A 26,763-nucleotide genomic window follows, 5' to 3' on the forward strand; every position below is an offset into this window, starting at 1 on the left:
TGCAGTTGGGGTAGGGGTTGCACAGAAAATGTGGCCCTGAGCAGCTCCTTTCTCATCACCACCCCCAATCACTTATACATCCCCACAACCTCTCGCTCCCGTCATGTCCCAACCCCCCTCGACTTCCACTACCCATTACCCTTCCACCACACCTTCACTCCCATCGCTACACCTATAGCTTCCTCTCTGAACTAATCCCTCAACCCCTTTTATCCTCCCCGGCCCCTTGTTCTGCTGTTACTCACCCCATCCTTGATCTTACATCCACTCCCCTACTCCCACTCACTGTCCCCCAAGGGCAGATGTCAAGAGGTTAAATCACCCTCAGATCACTTTCCTTCCCCACCACCCCCCCGTCCCATCCCCTGCTATCCTTTCTTCTGATCTGTTTCCAAATTCTACTTTTTTTTCCAAAAAAGAAATCAAATTAAAATGAGGAAAGAAATTACATGTCTGCCTTTCTCTCCATTTGTGTGTGAATCTCTGACCCATTTGCACTGACTTCTCTGTCAACAAAACAGAAGTGAGCTAATTAGCTGGCTTCACAATTCAATTTTTTTTAAAAAATAAACAAACATTACATTCCTTCCCTCACCTCAGCCCCTCTCCCTCACCTCAGCCCCTCTCCCGTTTTTATAGTTTATAGAACACAAAACAAAGGCTACATCAGGTGGTGAAATCAGAACACTATCATTTTTGTCTCTCTCGCGCATACACTGTTTTTCTTAAAAACACTCAATATGAATTTTACATCAGTGAAGCCTTTTAAATTTTTCCTCTAGCTATTCTTAAAATAATTGTGAAAAACTTTTGAACACAAACTGCTAAAGAAAAAAATTCCTCAGTGCAGCTGACTAAACAGTCCTTGATGCATCCTGGGGAATTCGGCACACTGAATATGCACAGACTGCACCATCCAAATTTAGATCACAACGTCACAGCTGTGGGCAAAAGTCAAAGCCCAGGCCTTTGGGAAAGTCCTAGGCTTTCAAGTAAAAACTTAAATGAAGGCATTAAAAGAAAAAAGACAATTCAATGGATACACGTAATCATGTTATTGTGAAATATGCAATTTTTTGAATTTTGTTTTTTTTGCTAAAACCTTATTTTGGATACTAGAGTTACTGAGGGGGAAAACAGTGGACAGAGAAAAACATTCAGAAAGCATTGTGAACAATTTGTGGGATCTCGGTGATCAGTCTGTGCAATCACAGAGTGATGCACTCTCACTATAAAATAGCAACTATTTTGTGTCAGTGTGACATTTTTAACATTGAAGATATCCATCACAGCACCACCTACAGGAGTATCAGGTACTTATAACGAGTTTAAGCCCTGCCCTGGAACTACATCTTAAATAACAGAATATGTCTTCAAATGTTTCCATTTTTAATACTGGTGCTTTGTCTAAATTGAAGCTGTTGACAAGGCATCAGAGTTAAATGAATGGCATTAGTTCATATTAGGCTGCTGTCCAAGGAATATACAGGTAAAGAGCATCTGGTGCTTTGCTATCAACAACAGATGGCAGATCACTACCTTGCTATCTGCCTACAAATGAAGATTAACAACATATTCATTATTTAACACTCCACATCTCAATTATACTCCTGCACTCTTTCCCCTTGATTGAAATTGGAATGAAATGCAGACACATCTCAACCAGAGAGCCATTGCGCCAGAGTAAACTATTAGATGGCTAAAAATGCTCAATTTGTTTTAATTGTCAAACCAACCAACCTTGGAAACCTCATGGCATATGCTTCATGCACATGGCCATTTTACTTTTTTTAATCATTTTTGTCATATCCCCCACCTCCCTCATTCACCTCAGATGGGACGTTCCAGGCAGTAGCTCGTCACGTGAACACCATCAACGTTGCTCTTCTTGAACCTACCGAAAGCTTTGCTTGAGCAATATAGGAAGTCATACCTGCCAATCAACATTTTATTCTCCGACAATGTAATCCAACCAAGACCCAGAAATGTACTTCAAATATGAATGCTCATCCAAAATCTGGATCCTAGTATCCTAGGCTGAGCCCAAATCTCCAATACTGCAGTTGCTGGACTGCTCACCACGGATGCCTAACACTGCAGAAAGTGGTGCAGCTCCCCTGACAACTTTAGGGTAAATGAACTGTCCAATGTGCTGAAGAATCTTACAGTCCATAAAGACCCCAAGTTCAATTCCTAGTCATTGATGAGTGCGCTGATGTCTGCTGCACATTTGGCCTCTAGGGCCTGGGGAAAGAAAATCAGACAGAGCTACTTATCACCACCCAGTGACCCTGCTAATAAGGGCAGTAATAGGCTTAGCTGTGATCTCACCCACTACAGTCAAATAGCCTGCTGATATATTCACTCTCCGGGTAAACAATGGAAGAATGGCCACTTTAGTATGGCACTAGTGTGCTGGCGGCATCCTTGGAACCATAGCCAACAAAAGTAATTGTCTTCAGAAGAGGAAGGGAGAGGAAAGGAAGGGAGAGGAAAGGAAGGGAGAGGAAAGGAAGGGAGAGGAAAGGAAGGGAGAGGAAAGGAAGGGAGAGGAAAGGAAGGGAGAGGAAAGGAAGGGAGGTAGGGAGGAGAAAGAAGAGGCAGTGAGGAGGGGGGGGAGGAAATTAGGTGAAGGAAAGGAAGTGAGGTACTCTGTAATGGTATTAGCACGACTTCATAAAACTTATTGAAATATCCCCCAATAATTTCTACCAAGCTACTTATTTTTAAAGCCAAAAACCTACTTTCACAGCATACCGTGCTTACCAATGCAATGGTAGATGAGGCTGGAAATTCCAACTGATATAGGAGGTTCCTAATATTTTAAATATTCAACTCATCGCTAATTAAAACTGACGTGGTGCAAACAAACCTTCAATTATTTTTGGGATCGGCAGATGAAATAATTGGCCGCAGTATCCCAAAGCAAAAGATTGAATTTGTTCTCGTAAACAATTCACAGCCAATGATCCCTGATCACTCTAACTAAATCAACTGCTCAAATACTAGGGCAGCAATTCTATAAAATAAAAATGTGAAGAGCAATCAGTAAAACTTACAAAATATTAAGTAAAGTAAATGCATTCTTTTAATTTTGCTTTCAACCATAAATGTAATATTTTCAATCAAAAAATTGACTGTATATGGCTTCATATATATTCTTCAAGCATACATAATAAATATACTTCTACATCTCTTATATACTTTGACCACACATAATGCATATACTTTTATATATCAGATAATCTTTGACAATATATAATGCATATACTTTTATTAAGATGATACCAGGGTTGAGAGGCTTTAGTTATAAGAGATTAGAAAATCAGGGTTTTTTTTCCACAACAGAAAAGGGGAGATCTGATAGAGGAATTTAAAATTATGTGGAATCTTGATAAGGTAAATAGGAAAAAATTACTTTCACTGGTCATTGAGTTGATGACTAGAGTGCATCAATTTAAGATCATAACCAACAGAAAAAAGGGAGAGGTTAGATTTATCTTTTACACAATGTGTAAACGTGGAATGTCCTATTAGAAATAGTGGTGGAAGCAGAATCCATAATAGCTTTTAAAAGGGAAATGGATAACTGTTTGAAAGAGGAAAATTTGGAAGGATATGGGGAAAGAGCAGCGGAATGGGGCTAAGTGGGTAGCTCTTTCAGACAGCCGATACGGGTGTGATAGGCTGTCAAATCATGATTCCTTCAGTGCTGTATAATTCTATGATTCTTCTTTGGCCATACACAATGTGTATATTCTTACATACCTTGTATATTTTGACCATATGTAATGTATACACTTTTACTTACCTTGTATACTTTGACCACGTGTAAACCATTTATTCTTACGTACCTGTTCCTTTGCTCCGATACGGAGGCTTGAAGAATTTCACAACACCATACACATTTACAGTGACTCCATCTTTGATCTTATTTAGTGGAACATAGACATAATCCTGTATTCCGACCTAAAGAAAGAATGCATAAAATTACACAAGTTACAACAGAAAATGTCGTACTGAGAAATTAACAGTTCTGCACTTCTTTCTTGAGGATCTACACAAGACCCTTATCGCTAACTCCACATCACCCACCCGCAGACGGAGGGACAGGCAGATACAAAAGGGATGATGAGAATACACCACTCTCTGCTCTAGGGACCACAAGAACAGTAGCCCAACCCAATGAGATCCCAGACAAGACAGAGTAGCCCATAATCAACTCTGCCCAGCTAATCCTCACCCTACCCAACCCATGACCACCACTCAAACACCTTGATCCTGAATTGTGTGACATTACTGTCGCAAGGCGCTATTTTTCATCCATCCACATCGCAATTGCAAAAGTTCCTGGACTGCTGTTAAAATCAAATCTCATTGCTTTCACTATGTAAACATGGGTGACCTTGCTCCGTCTTATCCTGACACTAAGGATGCTTGATATGACATGGATGATTTTTTTAATGAAAGTTTTTGTGACACACTTGTGCCTGAGGTGCATCATCATTTGTACTCATTAAAACTGGAAATAAAGCAGTGCTTTTAATAGATCAGCATCTTGCCCATCTACCAACTGAAGAACTCAAGTTATAATATCATGAAAGGAAAGCATTAACTACCTACTAACGCCACAAGCAAAATACACCCCCTGGATTACGAGATGACGGGTACTTCTAAAATCGGTTACAAGTTGCAGATTCTCTTCAAAGCCCAGCACGCATCAAGTTCCCAGCCACACTTACAACCATTGCGAAGGCCCTGAGTCCAAGCAAAGTACTTATCCTAATGGTGGTACAGACAACTGGAAAGGAGTCTTAACTCAAAGCACCCATTCACACCCCCACTAATACCAGATAAAGCTCTGAGTCAGCACCAAGGTTCCAATTCAGTAAAATTATCCAATCTATCTTTTTAATAGAAATTGTTTGAAGCTGAATAAACATATCCTATCTGTATACCTGGCTGAATGGGAAATTAAGCCCAATGCACATGTTCAGACTGCACAATCCAAAATTAAATACAATCCAGAGTCACAGATTTGAGCAAAAATATCAAGTCCAAGCACAAGTTTTTAGGAGAGTCTGAGGCCTTTAAGTAAAAATTTTAATGAAGACGTTAAAATACTCAAAAAGACAATTCAGTGGATAATTTAGCGATGTTACTGTGAAATATGTATTTTTTGAATTCTTTATTTTATTTATACCCTTATTTTGGACACTAGGAATTTCAGTTACTGTGAATCAAATAAATCTGGAAAGCATGCCCCATCCTTCCCCACTGAGTTTGTTTTCTGATCTGACTCTCCGAGTTTGCCAATGATGAGGTAGTTTCGCTGCATTGCTGCCCGAGCCCCTCCATCTGCCAAGCCCCTCCTCACCTCCCTTAATCTTACCCATCCTTCTTTCTTCCTACTATTCCCCCTCCATCCTCTTACCTCCACTCCCCTTCCCCCTCATTCCCTTCTCATCATCTCTCCTGCCTCTCCTCACCCATCTCCATTCCACTGCCCCAACCCCACTATATCCCTCATTCCCTCTCATCTACCTTAGCGTTGACTCCCTCCCTTTCCATCACTCTACACCTCTCTCTCATCACCCTTTCCCCAGGCCTCCACCAATAAGCTCACCCACTCAGCATCTATGTCTGCCTCACCTACTTACCGTCACAATGCAACCCCTTAGTGGTTTGTTTTGCTATTCCTTGGCCCCATAATTTATTCTCCACCTGACTGCTCCATCTTCTTGCCCAATATTCCCTTCCCCACCCAAATGCCCCACCCACAGTCCCAGCCGAAATGCGAGACCATTAGACTAGTCTGGATAATAAATTTCCTGCCAGGGATTACAAGTAATGCATTGCTGCTTTTATGAGTCTCAGTTGTTGCACAATTATTTACCATGTTGTGTTGAAATGTACCTATCAGCTAAATGTATATATGCACTCAAGGCTGGCATCACACTACAGATATTGGTCAGAAACCTGTGTCTGTGAATTGCAATGTGCAGCCAGCAAATCAGAGATATAGTGACGAGCAGTGCCTCGCACTGGATCAATTTAAGTTGGGCAATAAAGAAACTTTCAAAACATTCCACACTGAAGTTTAAGGAACACATGAGCAGTTTTAAAATGCAGTTTCACAACAGACTACAGCAGGCCACAAGCCAAATAACGTGACTCGACTGACTTGAGATGGTCTCAACATCTCCTGGTTGTGGTGCACTCAGGAGTCAGATTTGAATCCGACACACAGGTATTCCTATCATTTCTGCATTGATGCATACTCAAAATCACATGACATTGATGCAGGTCTGGTAGGAGAACAGCAGCCGCATCAGATCTAATTGAATCAACTGCAGAGCTTCATTCAAACTTATTGGGATGACTTCAGCTTTGATCATGTTTGTACTGCTTCAGGGCATTGGACTGAACTTGAAATCCAATCTCCAATATTTTTCAGCCAAATCAATTGGACCAACTCGGGGGAATATTCAACTTTCACTGCTGTGGAATTTGAAGGTAGTTTAACTGTTGAATCAGTGCTTGCAATCCCAGAGTCTGTTTATAACATGATCACATTATCTACAAGCACTCATAACTACTCAATATTCAACAGACTGACTGCACGTTGCACCTTTCTAGATTGTCGCCTTTCTGTAATCATTTTAGCAAGTGCCGCCAATTTTCTCGCATTCGTGGAGAATTTGCACACAGAAAATCGCACTGTGTTTCTAATCCCTACCATTTCCCTTGTTGTCTATCACAGGAGAGTGAGGAAATGAGAGAGACTATGAAGGCACGCCTATCCAAGCATTCATAGCAATCGAGAAAATCATCTTTGAAAATGATAAACTCTACAATGATAATAGAAATCTTTCTTTAGCACTCTGAATAGTGGATTAGCTTTGCCGCCCCCAGGTTTCTCTCCTCTTTCACTTGCAAATCCACAGCCAGATGGGTTGTGAAGGCAGAAAGAGAAATATAGATAAAGGGAAACAGAAATAGAGAAGTTGGTGCCTCACGACTGAACATCTCACAGTTAGGATTTGTTCAGTTATTGACAGCTCTGCTCTATCCATTCAAGAGCCCCAGCACGGTGCACTGGAATGTTATTTATCTGTTTATCGTGTCCTATATTTGTTACGGATTTACTTTATTGATTCGGCTGCAAAGGATGGATTGCTTAAGTTATCCATCTGTTTTTCTGCAAAGAGCTCAGTTCGATCAGTGTGCCACATGGTTGATCTTTTGCTTGTTTAATTTGCTTTGCTCAGCCAGTAAATCACTGCTGTTTCTGGTGCTCTTGAACTTAGTATTTCAGTTTGCCTTCTTCAGTCTGAGAAACAATGCTTGTGAACAACTGTCGCTGTGAACAATAATCCCCTGTTTAAGACCACAATGTCTGTTTGGATCTACTTTGTCACATACAACGCTATAGATACTGGATGGCATGGGCAAGAGATTTATTGCAGCAAGTGACATGTTATTGATCAGATTCAGTGCATTCATTAAAACATACATTAAAACAAAAACACTAAAGCACAAGATTGCGGATGCTGGAAAGTGGAAATAAAAACAGAAAATGCTGGAAACACTCAGGTCAGGCAGCATTTGTGGAGAGAGAAACAGAGTTAACATTTCAGGTCGATGACCTTTCATCAGAACTGGAAAATGTTAGAGATGATCAGTTTTTGAGCAAGTACAGAGCCAGTGAAGGGAGGTGGGGAGGCAGGAAAGAACAAAAGGGAAGGTCTGTGACAGGGTGGAGGGCAGAAGTGAGGAAGTGACAAAAAGGATGATGGTGCAAGGCAAACGGGGTGATGAATGGACAAGTAAAGAAACAAAACGATGTAACCATTTATACTTCCTCTGGACCCATCTTTTGTTTCTTTACTTGCTTAAAATCTTTTAATCTTTAACATCTTCCAGTTCTAATGAAAGGTCATCGACCTGAAACGATATCTCTGTTGCTCTCTCCACAGATGCTGCCTGACCCGCTGAGTATTTCCAACATTTTCTGTTTTTAATACAGTAAAAACAAGCTGCAATCTCTCACTGCAGACAACAGTGCATTCATTCAAATATACAGTAAAACAAGCTGCAATCTCTCACTGCAGACAACAGTGCATTCATTAAAATATACTGTAAAAACAAGCTGCAATCTCTCACTGCAGACAACTGCATTCATTAAAATATACAGTAAAAACAAGCTGCAATCTCTCTGCAGACAACAGTGCATTAAAATATACAGTAAAAACAAGCTGCAATCTCTCACTGCAGAAAACAGTGCATTCATTAAACTATACAGTAAAACAAGCTATAATCTCATTGCAGCTAACAGTGCATTCATTAAAATATACAGTAAAACAAGCTGCAATCTCTCACTGCAGACAACAGTGTATTCATTAAAATATACAGTAAAACAAGCTATAATCTCATTGCAGCTAACAGTGCATTCATTAAAATATACAGTAAAAACAAGCTGCAATCTCTCACTGCAGACAACAGTGCATTCATTAAAATATACAGTAAAAACAAGCTGCAATCTCTCACTGCAGACAACAGTGCATTCATTAAAATATACAGTAAAACAAGCTGCAATCTCACTGCAGACAACAGTGTATTCATTAAAATATACAGTAAAACAAGCTGCAATCTCACTGCAACAGTGTATTCATTAAAATATACAGTAAAAACAAGCTGCAATCTCTCACTGCAGACAACAGTGCATTCATTAAAATATACAGTAAAAACAAGCTGCAATCTCACTGCAGACAACAGTGCATTCATTAAAATATACAGTAAAACAAGCTGCAATCTCACTGCAGACAACAGTGTATTCATTAAAATATACAGTAAAACAAGCTGCAATCTCACTGCAACAGTGTATTCATTAAAATATAAGTAAAACAAGCTGCAATCTCTCACTGCAGACAACAGTGTATTCATTAAAATATACAGTAAAACAAGCTGCAATCTCACTGCAACTAACAGTGTATTCATTAAAATATACAGTAAAACAAGCTGCAATCTCACTGCAACTAACAGTGCATTCATTAAAATATACAGTAAAACAAGCTATAATCTCTCACTGCAGACAAGTGTATTCATTAAAATATACAGTAAAACAAGCTATAATCTCATTGCAGCTAACAGTGAATTCATTAAAATATACAGTAAAACAAGCTATAATCTCTCACTGCAGACAAGTGTATTCATTAAAATATACAGTAAAACAAGCTGCAATCTCTCACTGCAGCTAACAGTGCATTTATTTCGCAGAAGGATAATTTAACTTGGGCTTTTCCATTAATACTGGCCCCTGTGGTTAAATTTCAAATTTTACCTGTTTAAAAAATCTGTTTGGCAGTCGCGGTGCGAACCCTAAAATAACTACGTTTTACATCTGTTTATCAATTTTCCAACAAAATCAAATATATATTCGCTGTATGAGGCTATTGAGGGCAACACCTGGCAAAAGCTGGCAACGTACTCACCCCTAATCTGGAATGTGTACACATTTATTTCTAATTTGGGAGGCTACTTGATTACCATAGTAGAGAATCTGATTTTTAATAGCATGAGAAGCTGTTTCGGTGATGTAAAAAAAAAGTACTTATTTGCCTGCTATCTGGGATGGATACAGGAGACTCTTGTATAGTGTGCATGCTCTGTAGCACCTGCTTGTATCTCGTCTGTGTACTGCCATCCAAAGCTGTCGTGTTTCAGAATAAAGTTGATCAGAATAGAAAATTAAATCTTACTTGCACAAAAACAAAGTTTTGTCACGAATAAATGGCAACCTCCATGCCCATACAAACATAGCCTGAATATGCATTTATTTTGGAAAACAGCAATGAGCGAAATATCTGCCCTGTTATCCAAAAATGGGATTTTCAAAACTGGAACGTCTACGTGGGATGCAGAGTTTACATCCCATACACATGTGTAAATAAGGGAGAGACAGAAAATGCTGGAAATACACAGGGAGTCAGTCAGCATCACTAAAATGTAAAGACATTATCATGTTTCAAGTGTAGACCCTTCATCAGAACTGAAGAACGAAAGATAGTAAGGATGGAAGAAAATGAGAAAGGGGAAGGGAGACAATTAACAGATACACCAATGGCAGGGAGGGAGTTAACTGATTGAAGGACCAGCAAAGCAGATAGTGTGTTCATTTCAACCCGTTAACTGTCTGTGATTGGTGTATTTGTTGACTGTCTGCCCTCCCCTGTTTTTCTCTCTCTTTTTCCAGCCCTAGTAAAATGCCTGTTTATCGCTCAGTCTTCAGATCAGATCAGGTAGAATTACATCAAATGTACAGCACAGAAACAAACCATTCGGCCCAACGGGTCAATGCCGGTCTTTATGCTCCACACGAATCTCCTCCCACCCCTCTTCATCGAACCCTATCAACGGATCCTTCTACTCCTTTCTCCCTCATGTTTCTCTGGCTTCCCATTAGGGGCTAATCTTGCCAATCTCCTTCCCCTCCCACTCAAGCCTTCAAGCGCTGACACTGTGGACTCTGCCAGAGGATCAGCTATCACCGCCCCCCTCCGCATCTCCCACCAGAATGTCGGTTCACTTGTGAACAAGGTCGTTGCCATCCACTAGCTTACTGTAAATGATTGCACAGACATTGGCCTCGACAGAAACCTAGCTGACAGATGATGACACCTTCCCACTTAAGGAAGCCACCTCGGCTGGCTGTATCTTCCACCACCTGCCCCACCCAGAGTGCCGCAATGCTGGTGTGGCCCTCATCACCAAATCACATTTTGGTCTGTCCCCCTACTCTTCTGGCACCTTCTCACCTCTCCTTTAAAACCCTCGTTCTCTACTGCCCAGGGTATGGTAGTTTAGTGGTTTTGTTACTGGACTAGTAATCCAGAGGCCTGGACTATAATCTGGAGTCATGAGTTTAAATCCCACCACGGCAGCTGGGAAATTTAAAGTCAATTAATTAAATAAAAGTCTAGAATAAAAAGCTAGTATCAGTAATGGTGATCACAAAACTACCAGATTGTCATAAAAACCCATCTGGTTCACTAATGTCCTTTAGGGAAGGAAACCTGCCGTCCTTACCCGGTCTGGCCTATATGTGACTCCAGACCCACAGCAATATGGTTGATTCTTAACTGCCCTCTGAAATGGCCTAGCAAGCCACTCAGTTGTACAATCCTGCTGCAAAAAAACATAAGAATAAAACCCAACAGACCACCCGGCATCGGACCACTAGGCACCGGACACAACAAAGGAAAACCAAGCCCAGTCGACCCTGCAAAGTCCTCCTCACTAACATCTGGGGGCTTGTGCCAAAATTGGGAGAGCTGTCCCACAGACTAGTCAAGCAACAGCCTGACATAGCCATACTCACAGAATCATAACTTTCAGCCAACGTCCCAGACTCCTCCATCACCATTCCTGGGTATGTCCTGTCCCACCGGCAGGACAGGCCAACTAGAGGTGGCGGTAGAGTGATATACAGTTAGGAGAGAGTGGCCCTGGGAGTCCTCAACATTGACTTCGGACCCAATGAAATCTCATGGCATCAGGTCAAACATGGGCAAGGAAACCTCCTGTTGATTACCACCTACCGTCCTCCCTCAGCTGATGAATCAGTCCTCCTCCATGTGCAGCACCACCTGGAGGAAGCACTGAGGGTAGCAAGGGCACAGAATGTACTCTGGGTGGGGGACTTCAATGTCCATCACCAAGAGTGGCTCGGTAGCACCAATAATGACCGAGCTGGGCGAGTCCTGAAGGACATAGCTGCCAGACTGGGCCTGCGGCAGGTGGTGAACGAACCAACACGAGGGATAAACCTACTTGACCTCATCTCCACCAATCTACCTGTCGCAGATGCATCTGTCCATGACAGTATTGATAGGAGTGATCACTGCACAGTCCTTGTGGAGACGAAGTTCTGTCTTCACACTGACACCGTCCAACGTGTTGTGTGGCACTACCACCGTGCTAAATGAGATAGATTCAGAACAAATCTAGCAGCTCAAAATTGGGCATCCATGAGGCGCTGCGGGCCGTCAGCAGCAGCAGAATTGTATTCCAGCACAATCTGTAACCTCATGGCCCGGCATATTCCTCACTCTACCATTACCAACAAGCCAGGGGATCAACCCTGGTTCAATGAGGAGTGTAGAAGAGCATGCCAGGAGCAGCACCAGGCGTACCTAAAAATGAGGTGCCAACCTGGTGAAGCTACAACTCAGGACTACATGCATGCTAAACAGCGGAAGCAACATGCTATAGACAGAGCTAAGCGATTCCACAACCAACAGATCAGATCAAAGCTCTGCAGTCCTGCCACATCCAGTCGTGAATGGTGGTGGACAGTTAAACAACTAACGGGAGGAGGAGGCTCTGTGAACATCCCCATCCTCAATGATGGCAGAGTCCAGCACGTGAGTGCAAAAGACAAGGCTGAAGCGCTTGCAACCATCTTCAGCCAGAAGTGCCGGATATATGATCCACCTTGGCCTCCTCCCTGAGATCCCCACCATCACAGAAGTCAGTCTTCAACCAATTCGATTCACTCCACGTGATATCAAGAAACAGCTGAGTGCACTGGATACAGCAACGGCTGTGGGCCACGACAATACCCCAGCTGAAGACTTAGAATCATAGAATCGTCACAGCACAGAAGGAAGCCATTTGGCCCATCGAACCTGTGCCGGCTCCCTGCCAGAGCAATCCAGTTAATCCCATTCCGCCGCTCTTTCCCCGTAGCCCTGCAAAATTTTCTCTTCAAATATTTATCCAATTCCTTTTTGAAAGCCACAATTGGATCTGCATTCACCGCCCTTTCAGGCTACGCAATCCAGATCATAACTACTCGCCACGTAATAAAGTTTTTCCTCATGTCGCCTTCAGTTCTTTTGCCAATCACCTTAAATCATAGAATCATTGAAAGGTTACAGCACGGAAGGAGGCCATTCGGCCCATCGAGTCTGCGCCAGCTCTATGCAAGAGCAATCCAGTTAGTCCCACTCACCTGCCCTATCCCCATAAGCCAGTAATTTTTTTCCTTTCAAGTAGTTTATCCAGTTCCCTTTTGAAGGCCATGATTGAATCTGCCTCCACCCCCTCGGCCAGTGCATTCCAGATCCTAACCACTCGCCATGTAAAACAAGTTTTTCCTCATGTCACCTTTGGTTCTTTTGCCAATCATCTTAAATCTATGTCCTCTGGCCCTTCTGCCAATGTGAACAATTTCTCTCCATCGACTCTGTCTAGACCCTTCATGATTTTGAATACCTCTATCAAATCTCCTTGCAACCATCTCTGTTCCAAGGAGAACAACCCCAGCTTCTCCAGTCTATCCATGGAACTAAAGTCCCTCATCCCTGGATTCATTCTAGTAAATCTCTCCTGCACCCTCTCGAAGGCCTTCACATCTTTCCCAAAGTGCGGTGCCCAGAACTGGACACAATACTCCAGTTGTGGCCCAACCAGTGTTTTATAAAGGTTCAACATGACTTCCATATTTTTGTACTCAATGCCTCTATTTACAAAGCACAGGGTCCATATGCTTTTTTAACCACTTTCTCAACCTGCCCTGCCACCTTCAACGATTTGTACACATATACCCCCAGATCTCTATGTTCCTGTACCCCTTTTAAAGTTGTAACCTCTACTTTATATTGCCTCTCCTCATTCTCACTGCCGAAATGTATCACTTCGCATTTTTCTGCGTTAAATTTCATCTGCCATGTGTCCGTCCATGCCACCAGCCTGTCTATATCCTCTTGAAGTCTATCACTATCCTCACTGTGCTCCAGAACTAGCCGTGCCTTTAGTCAAGCTGTTCATTTCGGCTGTAACTCTGGCATCAACCCGACAAAGTGGAAACTGTCCAGGTATGTCCTGCCCACAACAAGCAGGTCACATCCAATCCTACCAATTACTGCCCCATCAGTCTACTCTCAATCATAAGCAAAGTGATGAAAGTTGTCGTCGACAGTGCTATTAAGCGGCACTTACTCACCAATAACCTGCTCACTGATACTCAGCTTCGGTTCCGCCAGGACCAGTTGGCTCCAAACCTTACAGCCTTCGTCCAAACATGGACAAAAGAGCTGAATTCCAGAGATGAGGTGAGAGTGGCTGCCCTTGACATCATGGCAGCATTTGACCGAGTGTGACAGCAAGGAGCCCTAGTAAAATTGAAGTCAATGGAATTCTCAGGGAAAACTCTCCAGTGGCTGGAGTCATACTTGGCACAAATGAAGATGGTAATGATCGTTGGAGGCCAATCATTTCAGTCCCAGGACATTGCTGCAGGTGTTCCTCAGGGCAGTGTCCTAGGCCCAACCATCTTCAGGTGCTTCATCAATCACCTTCCCTCCATCATAAGGTCAGAAGTTGAAACGTTCACTGATGATTGCACAATGTTCAGTTCTATTTGCAACCCCTCAGATAATGAAGCAGTCCGAGCCCGCATGCAGCAAGATCTGGACAACATCCAGGCTTAGGCCAATAAGTGGCAAGTAACATTCGCGCCACACAAGTGCCAGGCAATGACCATCTCCAACAAGAGAGAGTCTAACCACCTCCCCTTGACGTTCAATGGCATTACCATCGCTGAATCCCCCATCATCAACATCCTGGGAGTCACCATTGACCAGAAACTTAACTGGACCAGCCATATAAATACTGTGGCTACAAGAGCAGGTCAGAGGCTGGGTATTCTGCGGCGAGTGACTCACCTCCTGACTCCCCAAAGCCTTTCCACCATTTACAAGGCACAAGTCAGGAGTGTGATGGAATACTCTCCACTTGCCTGGATGAGTGCAGCTCCAACAACACTCAAGAAGCTCGACGTCATCCAGGACAAAGAAGCTCCCTTGATTGGCACCGCATCCACCACCTTAAACATTCACTCCCTCCACCACCTGTGCACAGTGGCTGCAGTGTGTACCATCCACAGGATGCACTGCAGCAACTCGCCAAGGTTTCTTCGCCAGCACCTCCCAAACCCGTGACCTCTACCACCTAGAAGGACAAGGGCAGCAGGCACATGGGAACAACACCACCTGCACATTTCCCTCCAAGTCACACACCATCCTGACTTGGAAATATATCGCCGTTCCTTCATCGTCGCTGGGTCAAAATCCTGGAACTCCCTTCCTATCAGCACTGTGGGAGAACCTTCACCACACGGACTGCAGCGGTTCAAGAAGATGGCTCACCAGCACCTTCTCAAGGGCAATTAGGGATGGGCAATAAATGCTGGCCTTGCCAGCGATGCCCACATCCCATAAGTGAATTTAAAAAAATCTTCACTGCTTTCCTCCCTCAACCTCCATATGCTCTCTCTCCCCTCTGAGTTCACTGCTCTCCTATCCTCTCAATCTCTCCCTCCATATAAACTCCCCTACCTATATTCACGGCCACCACCTCGACCTTGCCATCTTACGTGGCCTCTCTGCTCCCATTGTGTCAATCGTGGATAAGGCCATCTCTGATCACTTCCATGCATCCCTCTCCACCCACAACCTCCTTTCCCCCTCCCAATTGCACTTCCTTCTGTGTTCATTCCTGGAAAAAACTCTCCCCCAAGTCACTTACAACGGCACTTTAAAATTCCCAACTGTCTAGCCTTTGGCCCTCCATTCACCACAACATTTCTGCAGCTCTCAATCTATTCAATCAAACCCTTAACGCCACCTTTGATGTACTTGTCCCCATTAAAACTATTACTCTCTCTCACCCTGATCGTTTTCCCTTGTACATCCCTCATCTCCACTTACTTAAGTCCAAGTGACACAGACTTGAACGTTTATGGCAGACGACTGGTTTAGCCATTCATCGCCAGATCTGGCTGGACCACATCGAGCAATATCAGGTCCTGCTCGCCTCTGCCAAAACTGCTCATTATTCCAGGATCACCCTGGAATGCAAAGATAACTCCCGGCTTCTTTTCTCCACTAGAAACCCTCTTTTAAACACCTCTCCCGTCTCCTCCACCCTCATCTCCAACAAGTGCGAGGAGCTCATGCACTACTTTGTCACTAAGAGCGAGACCATCCATTCAGCTGCCTCTGCCGCTTCCCTCTCTTCCCCTAGCCCAACAAGCAAACTTGCCCTACGGTTCCCCCCTGCCCTAGCCCTGAACTTGGATCTTTCCCTGGTTTTTCTCCTGTCTCCCCTCATGCCCTCTCCGAGCTTATCTTGACCGTGAGACCCACTTCCTGCTCCCTCGACCCTATTCCCATCAAACTGCTGACCACCCAACTTCCTTTCCTGGCCCCCATGTTAGCTGATATTGTTAATGGTTCCCTCTCCTCAGGTACTCCCCTTTAAATCTGCCGTCATCACCCCCCTCCTCAAAAAAACCCACCTTTGACCTCTCTGTCCTTGTAAACTACTACCCCATCTCCAACCTCCTTTTCCTCTCCAAAGTCCTTGAATGTGTTGACACCTCCCAAATCCGTGCCCATCTTTCCCGCAACTCCATGTTTGAATCCCTCCAATCAGTCCTGTGGCCCGTGCCACAGTACTGAAATGACCCTTATCAAAATCACAAATGACAACCTATGAGACTGTGGTAAACTATCCCTCCTCATCCTTCTCGACCAGTCTGTAGTCTTTGGCACGGTTGACCACACCATCCCCCTCCAATGCCACTCCTCAGACATCCAGCTGGGTGGGACTGCGCTCACCTGGTTCCATTCTTATCTATCCAGTCGTAGCCAGAGAATCACCTGCAATGGCTTCTCTTCCCGCTCCCGCACCGTTACCTCTGGAGTCCCCCAAGGGTCTATCCTTGGCCCCCTCCTTTTTCTCATCTACAAGCTGCTCCTCGGCGACATCATCCGAAATCACAAAGTCAGGTTCCACATGTACGCTGACAACACCCAGCTCTACCTCACCATCACCTCCCTCAACCCCTTCACTGTCTTTGACTTGTCACACTGCTTGGCCGGCATCCAGCAACGGAGGAGCAAAACTTTCCTCTAACTAAATATTGGGAAGACCAAAGCCAGTGTCTTCAGTCCTCACCACAAACTCCGCTCCCTAGCCACTGACTCCATCCCTCTCACTGGCCACCATCTGAGGCTGAACCAGGCCGATCACAATTTGACATCCTATTTTACCCTGAGATGAGCTTCTCACCACAAATCGGCTCCATCACCAAGACCACTTACTTCCACCTCTGTAACATTGCCCGTCTCCACCCCTACCTCAGCTCATCTGCTGCTGAAACCCTCATCCATGCCTTCGTTACCTCTAGAATTGACTATTCCAATGCTCTCCTGGCCGGCCTCCCATCTTCTACCCTTCATAAACTTGAGCTCATCCAAAATTCCGCTGCCCATATCCTAACTCACACCAAGTCCCGTTCACCCACCAGCCCTGTACTCGCTGACCTACGTTGGCTCCCGGTGCGGGAATATCATGATTTTAAAACTCTCATTCTTGTTTTCAAATCCCTCCCTATCTCTGTAACCTCCTCCAGCCCTACAACCCTCTGAGATCTCTGCGTTCTTCCATTTCTTGCCGCTTGCGCATTCCAAATTTTAATCGCTCCACCATTGGCGGCCGTGCCTTCAGTTGCCTGGACCCTAAGCTCTTGAATTCCCTCCCCAAACCTCTCCCATCTCTCTATCTCTATCTCCTCCTTTGAGACTCTCCTTAAAACCTACCTCTTTGACCAAGCTCCCCTGTCCTAATATCTCCTTATGTGGCTTGATGTCAAATTTTGTTTGATAATCGCTCCTGTGAAGCACCGTGGGACATTTTACTACATTAAAGGCGCTATTTAAATGCAAGTTGTTGTTCCCCTTAAATGCATCTATGTTATTCACCTCAACTACTCCTTGTGGTAGCGAGTTCCACATTCTTACCACTCTCTGGGTAAAGAAGTTTCTCCTGAATTCCCTATTGGATTTGGATGATGAGTACACACCTGAAACATTAACCTGTCTTTTCCTTACAGATACTGACTGACCTGCTCTGTATTTCTTTTTATAAAGCTAACTGTATGCAAAGTTGTCTCTTGAACTTCTGTGAATCCTCCTTTCCACTTCCTTCTGTTCTGATGTTTCAGTTATTGCTTCATCAAAAGATCTGTTTGGCTCACTTTTCTCCTCCATAACCCGATCCTGATAATCTTGGTAAAGAACCTCTCTCCCTCGCTGAATTCTGTTCTAACATTATGGCCAACACCAAGTTTTATTCCTGTTTTGTTTGTGGGACCTTCTACTTTCTGGATTTCAACCAAGACCTTTGGCGTTACTGGTGTCCCTCCTGTTGAAGGTCTCTCTAGATTATTTGGCACATTTAATGGTCCAGCCTAATTCAAGATAACCAGTATGTTTCCTTTGCCATCGCCTCGACATCTCCAAAGCCTTTCGCAGGTTATGGTACCATGCACTTCCAAACAAGTTACTATTACATGGCCTTCCACCAAAGCTACGGTCATAGCTATCCAGTTTCCTCTCAAAGTGCTCTATCTGTGCACTAGTTGATAGCTGATCCTCTGACACTACTTCCATCAACTAATGGGTTCCCCAGGGCTCCATTCCCTCTCTGACTCTATTCCTGTTCTTTATTAAGACCGCCTCAACTCATTGTCTAGCACAATCCACTCTCCTGTCGATGATTCCGTTCAACTTGCAGCGGATTTCTTCAGATTGTACACTTTTAATGACCATTCTCACATTGCAATGGTTAAATGATCTTGATATCCCCTATGCCCTTTGATGAGCCAATGAAGATCCTGTTCCTTCAATTCTTCATGTCTCTCAGAAGTCAAACTAATAACCACCATCTCTTACCACTGATGGTGCCACCCTTAGTCTTCACCATTAACATTTTGTCCTCTGGTCTCAAATAGAACTTCTACGTCACAAAAAAGTTCAATTTCCCACTTTATATCAATACTTCTAATCCCCTCAACCATTCCTAAATTTTCTGTAACACCTGTCCAAGATGTGAATACTGCTCCGATGTATGGGTTAGCTTTTCGAACACCTCTCTTGCACTTCTGGACAGGGTACAAGAGAAAGATTGCTGTCGGATGGCTGATCTTCCTCTAACCTCTGGCTTCTAACCTCTGTCTCTCCAGTGTCATATTTCTTGGCTTCTATTTTAGCAAAATTACTATGGTGATTGTCCCTCTGAACTGTCCCTTTTTGCTCCTCTTTAGTTCCAAATCCAGTGCCCTACCTGCTCTTTCTCTTCCCTGCATCCGCATTTTGTTGAAAATCGAGACTAATGACACTATTTCCTCGCCTAACTCATTCTCTCCCAAACAGTGGAATTCCTTACATCCCTCAGTCTTTCCTTTCCACCAAAAATCTACAGGCTTAAAAAGCATAAGCTTGGTGCCACTTAATCATGATTTCTTGATTTATCTCAGTGGTGCCATGCATTGAGAGCTCTAGCCCCATACCGAGGTTTCTCAGTGTCTGCAAAGAAATCTTTGAGGTATTTATCAACTCAGTATCACAGACAAGTTAATGTGCCCTAAATGCACTCTCTGAAATGTATTTTAAAATGGCTCAAAAGCCACAAATTGTGCTGAAATTGAGTTGAAAATGTATTTGAAAAATTTAGAATAATAAGTTTATTTCACCACTGAAGTTTCCCTTTTGGACACATTCCAGTTGTTTTAAGATGTATACTTTGCTCCTGTTCATTTAATTGAACTAGTTTCCATGGAAACAAAAACAGGAAGTTTTTGCTTTTAAAACCATTTTATACAGTTAAAGTTTCCTCCTAGATTACAACAGTGAAATTTCAAAAGTACTTAATTGGCTCTGAAATGCTTTGGGAAGTCCTGAGGTAGTGAAAGCACTATATAAATGCAAGTTCTTTCTTTCTTTCTTGTATTAGTCCTGAAGTGCATTTTTTTTTAAACTTGCATTTGACTTTTTTGAGTAATCAATACATCTGGGGCTAGAAATTGCTGTGAAAATAACAGTGAGGCTAATGGCACTCGCCGTTATTTATGCATAAATGGTACAGCAACTGCAGGAGGGGGCAGATGCACCGTTAAATGTGGATATCTTTTTTTTTATTCGTTCACGGGATGTGGGCCTCGCTGGCGAGGCCAGCATTTATTGCCCATCCCTAATTGCCCTCGAGAAGGTGGTGGTGAGCCGCCTTCTTGAACCGCTGCAGTCCGTGTGGTGAAGGTTCTCCCACAGTGCTGTTAGGCAGGGCGTTCCAGGATTTTGACCCAGTGACGATGAAGGAACAGCGATATATTTCCAAGTCGGGATGGTGTGTGACTTGGAGGGAAACGTGCAGGTGGTGTTGTTCCCATGTGCCTGCTGCTCTTGTCCTTCTAGGTGGTAGAGGTTGCGGGTTTGGGAGGTGCTGTCGAAGAAGCCTAAAAGTTGCTGTCCGAGATGCCGTTCTGCTGTGGGCCTCGCGAAAACGGCATCTCGCTGTCTGCCACACCATTGAAATGCAATGAACCGCGTGAAGTTGCTGTATTTGTCCGGTAGATGCAAACTAAACTCGCCACAGGAAGTTAAGTCTTGTCCATTTCAGTCTAAGTACACTTTTAACGATGTAATAAGTGTCAATTACCGCTAGTCAACTTCTCTGGCACTGAAAATTAACTACAAGTGTGGAGTCTCATTCCTTCAGGTTTTAATTGTTGTTGGAGATTTTAAAAATATAACATTTTTAAATTTAAAAATGTAGTTTTCACTTTTCCTTTGTTTCTTTTTTCTCACTCTCTTAATCCAATCTTCTGTTCCCTTTCTTCATTTCTCTTTCTGTCCCTGATTTGACATTGAATTCACCCACTCTAATTTACACTTCCTCCTCAGTCCCTGCGCTGTTTATTTCTCAATCCTTCAATCTGATTGGTTAAGGAGATACCCAGTTGCTTGCCCTGTTCACACAGGTCCCAGATGCCCTGTTTCCCTCGCTGCGACGTTATCAGCTCACACTTTCAGCAACTTGCCACGCAAAAATTTAAAAAACTAAACGTGCAAGGGCAAGTCTAACTAACAAAGACGCCATTAGATGCCCTGCTACAGCAAATTATGGCCCCTAATATATCAAGAGGACAAACATGCAGTTGGGTGCCACGGGAATTACCTTAGGCCTTCGAATCATCGGTTCAGTAACGCTACAAGCTGCTGTTGGTTCTTTCGCAGATTTGTCATATACCTAAAACAAAATAAAAAACAAAAGGCTTGATTTCTCCACCTCTAATCACACAGCAGAAAGAGAGTGAGGCTGGATTTCAGATTCGAAATGGACTTGTTCTGTATCATTCATACTGTCAATTCAGATACTTGCTCACACAATTCATAGATTGTATGCAGAGGGCACTTACAATATTACCAAGGATAGCAATATACGTGGCTACGGTGATGAGTACAAGACAGACCAGAAGCATTTCAAAGCGATCTGGACCAATTAAGCAGATGAGCTTAGGAACAAAAGATGGATTTTAATGTAGATGGATGCAAGACCATTCACATTAGAACAGGAAATATGAAACATGTACCGAATAATGGAGTTTCCATAGTGTCCAAGGGTATTATTACTCACCACTGATTGGCAATATTCCATTAGTCTGAAGTTAATATCAACTTAGTCAGTCAGGTATTAGGATTCATCTCGAGGTTGTTTGACAGTGTGCCAAAAGAATAAGTCTAACCTTATGAAGATCATTGCTGGTACCAGATTTAAAATATAGCATGCAGTTTTGAGTGCCTTTTTTTAAAAAAAAGACAAGGCACCAAAAACTCCACTCAGTATTTCAGGTCTGGCATTGAAGCATTTCGAGAGACAAACAACAGAATGACTCTGAGACTTGGTGCTCTAATGTATGAAGAGAGGATTCATGTAACAAAATCTAATAGATTTCTTCAATAGGAACATTCAAGGCAAACCCAGACTGTGAACTGCAAGGCCAAGGATAGTCATTTATGTCTGCAATGATAATATCTTACTGAGGCTGATTGAGGAGAGGTCAACAAACAATTTTCAATGCTAAACCAATCTCCCTACATGTTCATCAAAAGTAATCAGGAACTGCCAGATTAAATTTGGTCTGCAGTGTATGCAATAACGACACTTTCCTTCTGAATCCATCTCACTGAATCGGCATTTTCTATTTCCAAACTAAAAGAAGTTAGTTAGTGATAAAGAAGTGTAATGAGTTTGTGGTTCTATTTTGCTCCATTTTAGAAACCGTTCTATAGAATTGAAAGGACTCTTGAGGTTTACCCTGTATAATAAAAATGGCTTATTTGGAACTATTAAACAAAACCTAGAGGATCAATATGGAACTTGATGGTGACTTAAATATTCCTGGTCAAAACAGGTCAGAAAATATTTGGAGACCCTCCTGCTCTCATCTCTGGAAACTAGGAGCTGGTATAGAGAAAGTGAGGCTAAGTTCTACGATATGCAGAATGGCATTGAAGCACTTTTGCGGATATGCTTCCTTTCAGTCTGAAAAACAACCATTCCCCACAACTCTCTGCTTTCTGTCCCTCAGCCAATTTTGCATCCACGCTGCCACTGTCCCTTTAATTCCATGGGCTTTAATTTTGCTAACAAGTCTATTATGTCGTACTTTATCAAATGCCTTTTGAAAGTCCATATACACAACACCAACTGCACTACCCTCATCAACCCTCTCCATTACTTCAAAGAACTCAATCAAGTTAGTCAAAAATGATTTTCCTTTAACAAACCCGTGCTGACTTTCATTTATTAGCCCATACTTTTCCAAATGCCAATTAATTTTGTCCCAGATTACTGTCTCTAAAAGTTTCTCCACCACCAATGTTAGGCTGACTGGCCTGTAATTGCCGGGTTTATCCCTCGTCCCTTTTTGAACAGGGGTGTAACATTTGCAATCCTCCATTCCTCTAGCACCACTCCCATATCTAAGGAGGGTTGGCAGATTGTGGCCACAGCCTCCGCAATTTCCACCCTTACTTCCCTCACTAATCTAGGATGCATCCCATCTGGACCGGGTGACTTTTCTACTTTGAGTACTGCCAACCTTTTAAGTACCTCCTCTTTATCTATTTTGATCCTATCCAATATCACTACTACCTCCTCCTTTACTGCTCCAATGGCAGCATCCTCTTCTCTAGTGAAGACCGATGCAAAGTATTCATTTATTACCTCAGCCATACCCTCTGCCACCACAAGAAGATCTCCTTTCTTGTCCCTAATCGGCTTCACCCTTCATTTGACTACCCTTTTACTATTTATATATTTATAAAAGACTTTTGGATTCCCTTTCATGTTCGCAGCTAATCTATTCTTGTACTCTCTCTTTGCCCCTCTTATTTCCTTTTTTGATCTGCTTTATACTTTCTGGATACAGCTTGGTTCTCCACTATATTATGAATCTTGCATTTATCATAAGCCTCCATTTTCTGTTTCATCTTAGTCTTTATATCTTTAGTCATCCAGGAAGTTATAGCCCTTTCTTTCCCCATCCTCCTTGAAGGCCTCCCATTGTTTAATTACTGTTTTCCTGACCAATTTATGATTCCAAACCATCAGGGCAAGATCCCTTTTTAACTCACTGAAATTAGCCCTCTTCCAGTTAAGTATTTTTACACTTGATTCTTCTTTGCCCTTTTCCATAACTATTCTAAACCTGATATTATGATCACTGTTCCCCAAATGCTCCCCCACTGAAACATGCTCCACTTGCCCCACTTCATTCCCAACAACTAGATCCAGCACTGCTTCCTTCCTTGTTGGGCTGGAAACACACTGATCAAGAAAGTTCTCTTGTACACATTTCAGGAATTCCTCCCTCTCCTTTCCCTTTACACTGTTACGATCCCAATCTACATTGGGATAATTGAAGTCCCTCATTATCACTACTCTATTTCTTGTATCTTTCTGTAATTTGCCTGCAAATTTGTTCCTCTATCTCCTTCCCACTATTTGGTGGCCTATAGTATACTTCCAGTAGCGTAATGGTTTCTCTATTGATCCTTAATTCTAACCAAATAGATTCTGTCTTTGATGCTTCAACTACATCATCCCTTTCCAGTGCTCCAAGTTTCTTTGATCAATACTGCCAAGCCTCCTCCTTTATTTACTTTCCTATCTTTCCTGGATACCTTGTAGCTAACAATATTAAGTTCCCAATCCTTCCCTTCTTTGAGCCAGGTCTCTTATTGCCACTATATCATAGTCCCATGTGGCGACTTATGCCTGCAGCTCACCAACCTTATTTACCATGCTACGTGCATTTATGCACATGCACTCCAAACTCATCTTAGACTGCCTCGCATTTGCCCCCTGTCTGATCCCTCCCATTTCTGAACTGTTCTTTACCCTAGTGCTATTTGTCCCTCCCAGAACTCTGTACATCTTGTTTCTCCCCTCTAATGTTTCATCCTAGTGTCCATTCCCCTGCCAAATTAGTTTACCAGCTAACCCTGGAGACCAGGCAGCAGTAGTTGCTTTATTGAACTTGTTCTCTTTTGCCATTCCAAAGGAAATTGGTGAGTTATTAATTAAGCTCAATGTAAAACTGGAATTCTAATTAAAAGAGGCAATCTTTTGGTAACTTTAATAGCAGTAACTGATTATCAAGTATATTGGGGGGGATAGAATGACCAGCAAGTTACAGCAGTGTATAATAACTTAAAGCACACTGGAAATACTCTGTACAGGTTCAATGATTGTATCTGAACACCAAGCTATTTGGCTGGGCCACTGTTGCTGAAGCACTGAACGGGGAATCTTTGCTGAAAAGTGGTCAATGTAAAGGCCACTGATTTATGGTGACTGATTTATTTTATTACATGAGATTTGGGGACTTCTACCAGAGTTTGGGGAATCACATTTCATGCATCTGTCATTTCTAATTGGGCCTATTGATTTACGGGGGGTGATTTGGCGATCCAACATTGAGTGCTGGAAGTGCCAGGACACGGAATCACCCCCCATAGTGGCTGAATAAATCAAATTAGTACAATTTGACTGGTGCTTTGGGGATTGCATACTTCAATTTTCCTGTGAAAAGCCGTAACCTCACTATTGACTCCATGACCTCCCTCGCCACCGTCTCAGGTTGAACCAGACTGTTGACAACCTCGGTATCCTGTTCAACTCCGAGCTGAGCTTCCGACTCCATATCGTCTTCATCACAAAGAGCATTACATCTGCCTCCAACCCATCTCAGCTCGTTTGCCACTCGTGCCACTCGTGCTTTTTCACCTCCTGACTTGATTACTCCAATGGTCTCTGGACAGCCTCCCATCGTCCAGCATCCGTATACCTCAGCTCATCCAAAACTCTGCTGCCCATATCCTATCCTGCACAAGTTCTACTTGCCCATCAACCTCGTCCTCACTGATCAACACGGCCACTGATCCCCTAACACGTCAAAGTTAAAATTCTTATGTTGGTGTTTAATTCCCTCCCTATCTCTGTAACCTTCTCCACTGCGAGAACTGCACCCCTCAGAACTCTCCATTCCTCTAACTACAACCTGTTGTGCACATCCCCCACTTTGCTCCATCATTAGTGGCCATGCTTTCAGCCATCTGGGGCCTACTCTATGCAATGATGTGATAAATTAAAGAAAGAAGACAAGGCAAGACAGCAAGGTAGCAATAAGGGAAATGATAATCAGAGAGTGGCAGGAAGGGACAGAGCATGCAAACTTAAGAGTGCGCCAGCAGGTAAGGCTAGAGGTTGCAAAAATAGTAAAAATACAGCACGAAAGGCTTTGTATCTGAATGCACATAGCATTCATAACAAAATTGATGAATTGACAGCTCAAATAGAAAAATATATGTACGATCTGATAGCCATTACAGAGACATGGCTGCAAGATGACAAAGGCTGGAACCTGAATATTCAAGGATACTTGACATTTCGGAAGGACAAGAAGCTAGGAAAAGGTGGAGGGGTAGCTCTGTTAATTAAGGATGACATGAGTATAATAGAGAGAAATGACCTTAGTTCTAAAAGAACAAGATGTAGAATCAGTTTGCGTAGAGATAAGAAATAATAAAGGCAAGAAGTCACTTGTGAGGATAGTTTATAGGCCTCCTAACTGTAACCACACTGTAGGACAGGGTATACAGGAAGAAATAATGGGGGCTTGTGAGAAAGGGACAGCGATAATCATGCGTGATTTTAATCTACATATAGATTGGAAGAACCTAATTGGCAAAGGTAGCCTGGAAGATGAGTTCATAGAGTGCTTTCGGGACAGTTTCTTCGAGCAGCACGTTCTAGAGCCAACCAGAGAGCAGGCAATTCTAGATTTGGTAATGTGTAATGATACAGGATTATTTAATGACCTCATTGTAAAGGAGTCTCTAGGTAGCAGTGATCACAATATGACTGAATTTCACATTCAGTTTGAGGGAGAGAAGAGTAAGTCTAAGACTAGTGTTTTAAACTTAAATAAGGGCAATTATGAGGGCATGAAGACAGAGTTGGCTGAAGTGAACTGGGAAATTAGGTTAAGGGATAGGTCAGTAGAGATGCAGTGGCAGACATTTAATGAGATATTTCATAACACTCAGCAAAGATACATTCCAGTGAGAAAGAATGACTCTAGGGGAAGGACGTACCATCCGTGGCTAACTAAACAAGATAAAGATAGTATCAAATTGAAAGAAAAAGCATACAATTCCGTGAAGATTAATGGCAGGTCATAAGATTGGACAGAATATAAAAAACAGCAAAGAATGACTAAAAGAATAATAAGGAGGGAGAAATTAGAGTACGAAAGTAAGCTAGCTAGAAATATAAAATACAGATAGT

General features: G+C 42.8%; 1 protein-coding gene across 2 annotated transcripts in view; it reads right to left on the reverse strand.

Annotated features, from left to right (window-relative positions):
- Positions 1-26,763, reverse strand: part of pot1 (protection of telomeres 1 homolog) — a 268,786-nt gene that overhangs the window by 172,769 nt on the left and 69,254 nt on the right. For both annotated transcript variants that reach the window (XM_067999826.1, XM_067999825.1), the window contains exons 6-7: positions 21,085-21,156; positions 3,855-3,969 (exon numbers count right to left, since the gene is read on the reverse strand). In XM_067999826.1, coding sequence (XP_067855927.1) covers positions 3,855-3,969; positions 21,085-21,156 — 187 coding nt within the window. The remainder of the gene's footprint in view (positions 1-3,854; positions 3,970-21,084; positions 21,157-26,763) is intronic.

This window comes from Heptranchias perlo, chromosome 18 (genome assembly GCF_035084215.1).
Source record: "Heptranchias perlo isolate sHepPer1 chromosome 18, sHepPer1.hap1, whole genome shotgun sequence".
NCBI classification, from domain to species: domain Eukaryota; kingdom Metazoa; phylum Chordata; class Chondrichthyes; order Hexanchiformes; family Hexanchidae; genus Heptranchias; species Heptranchias perlo.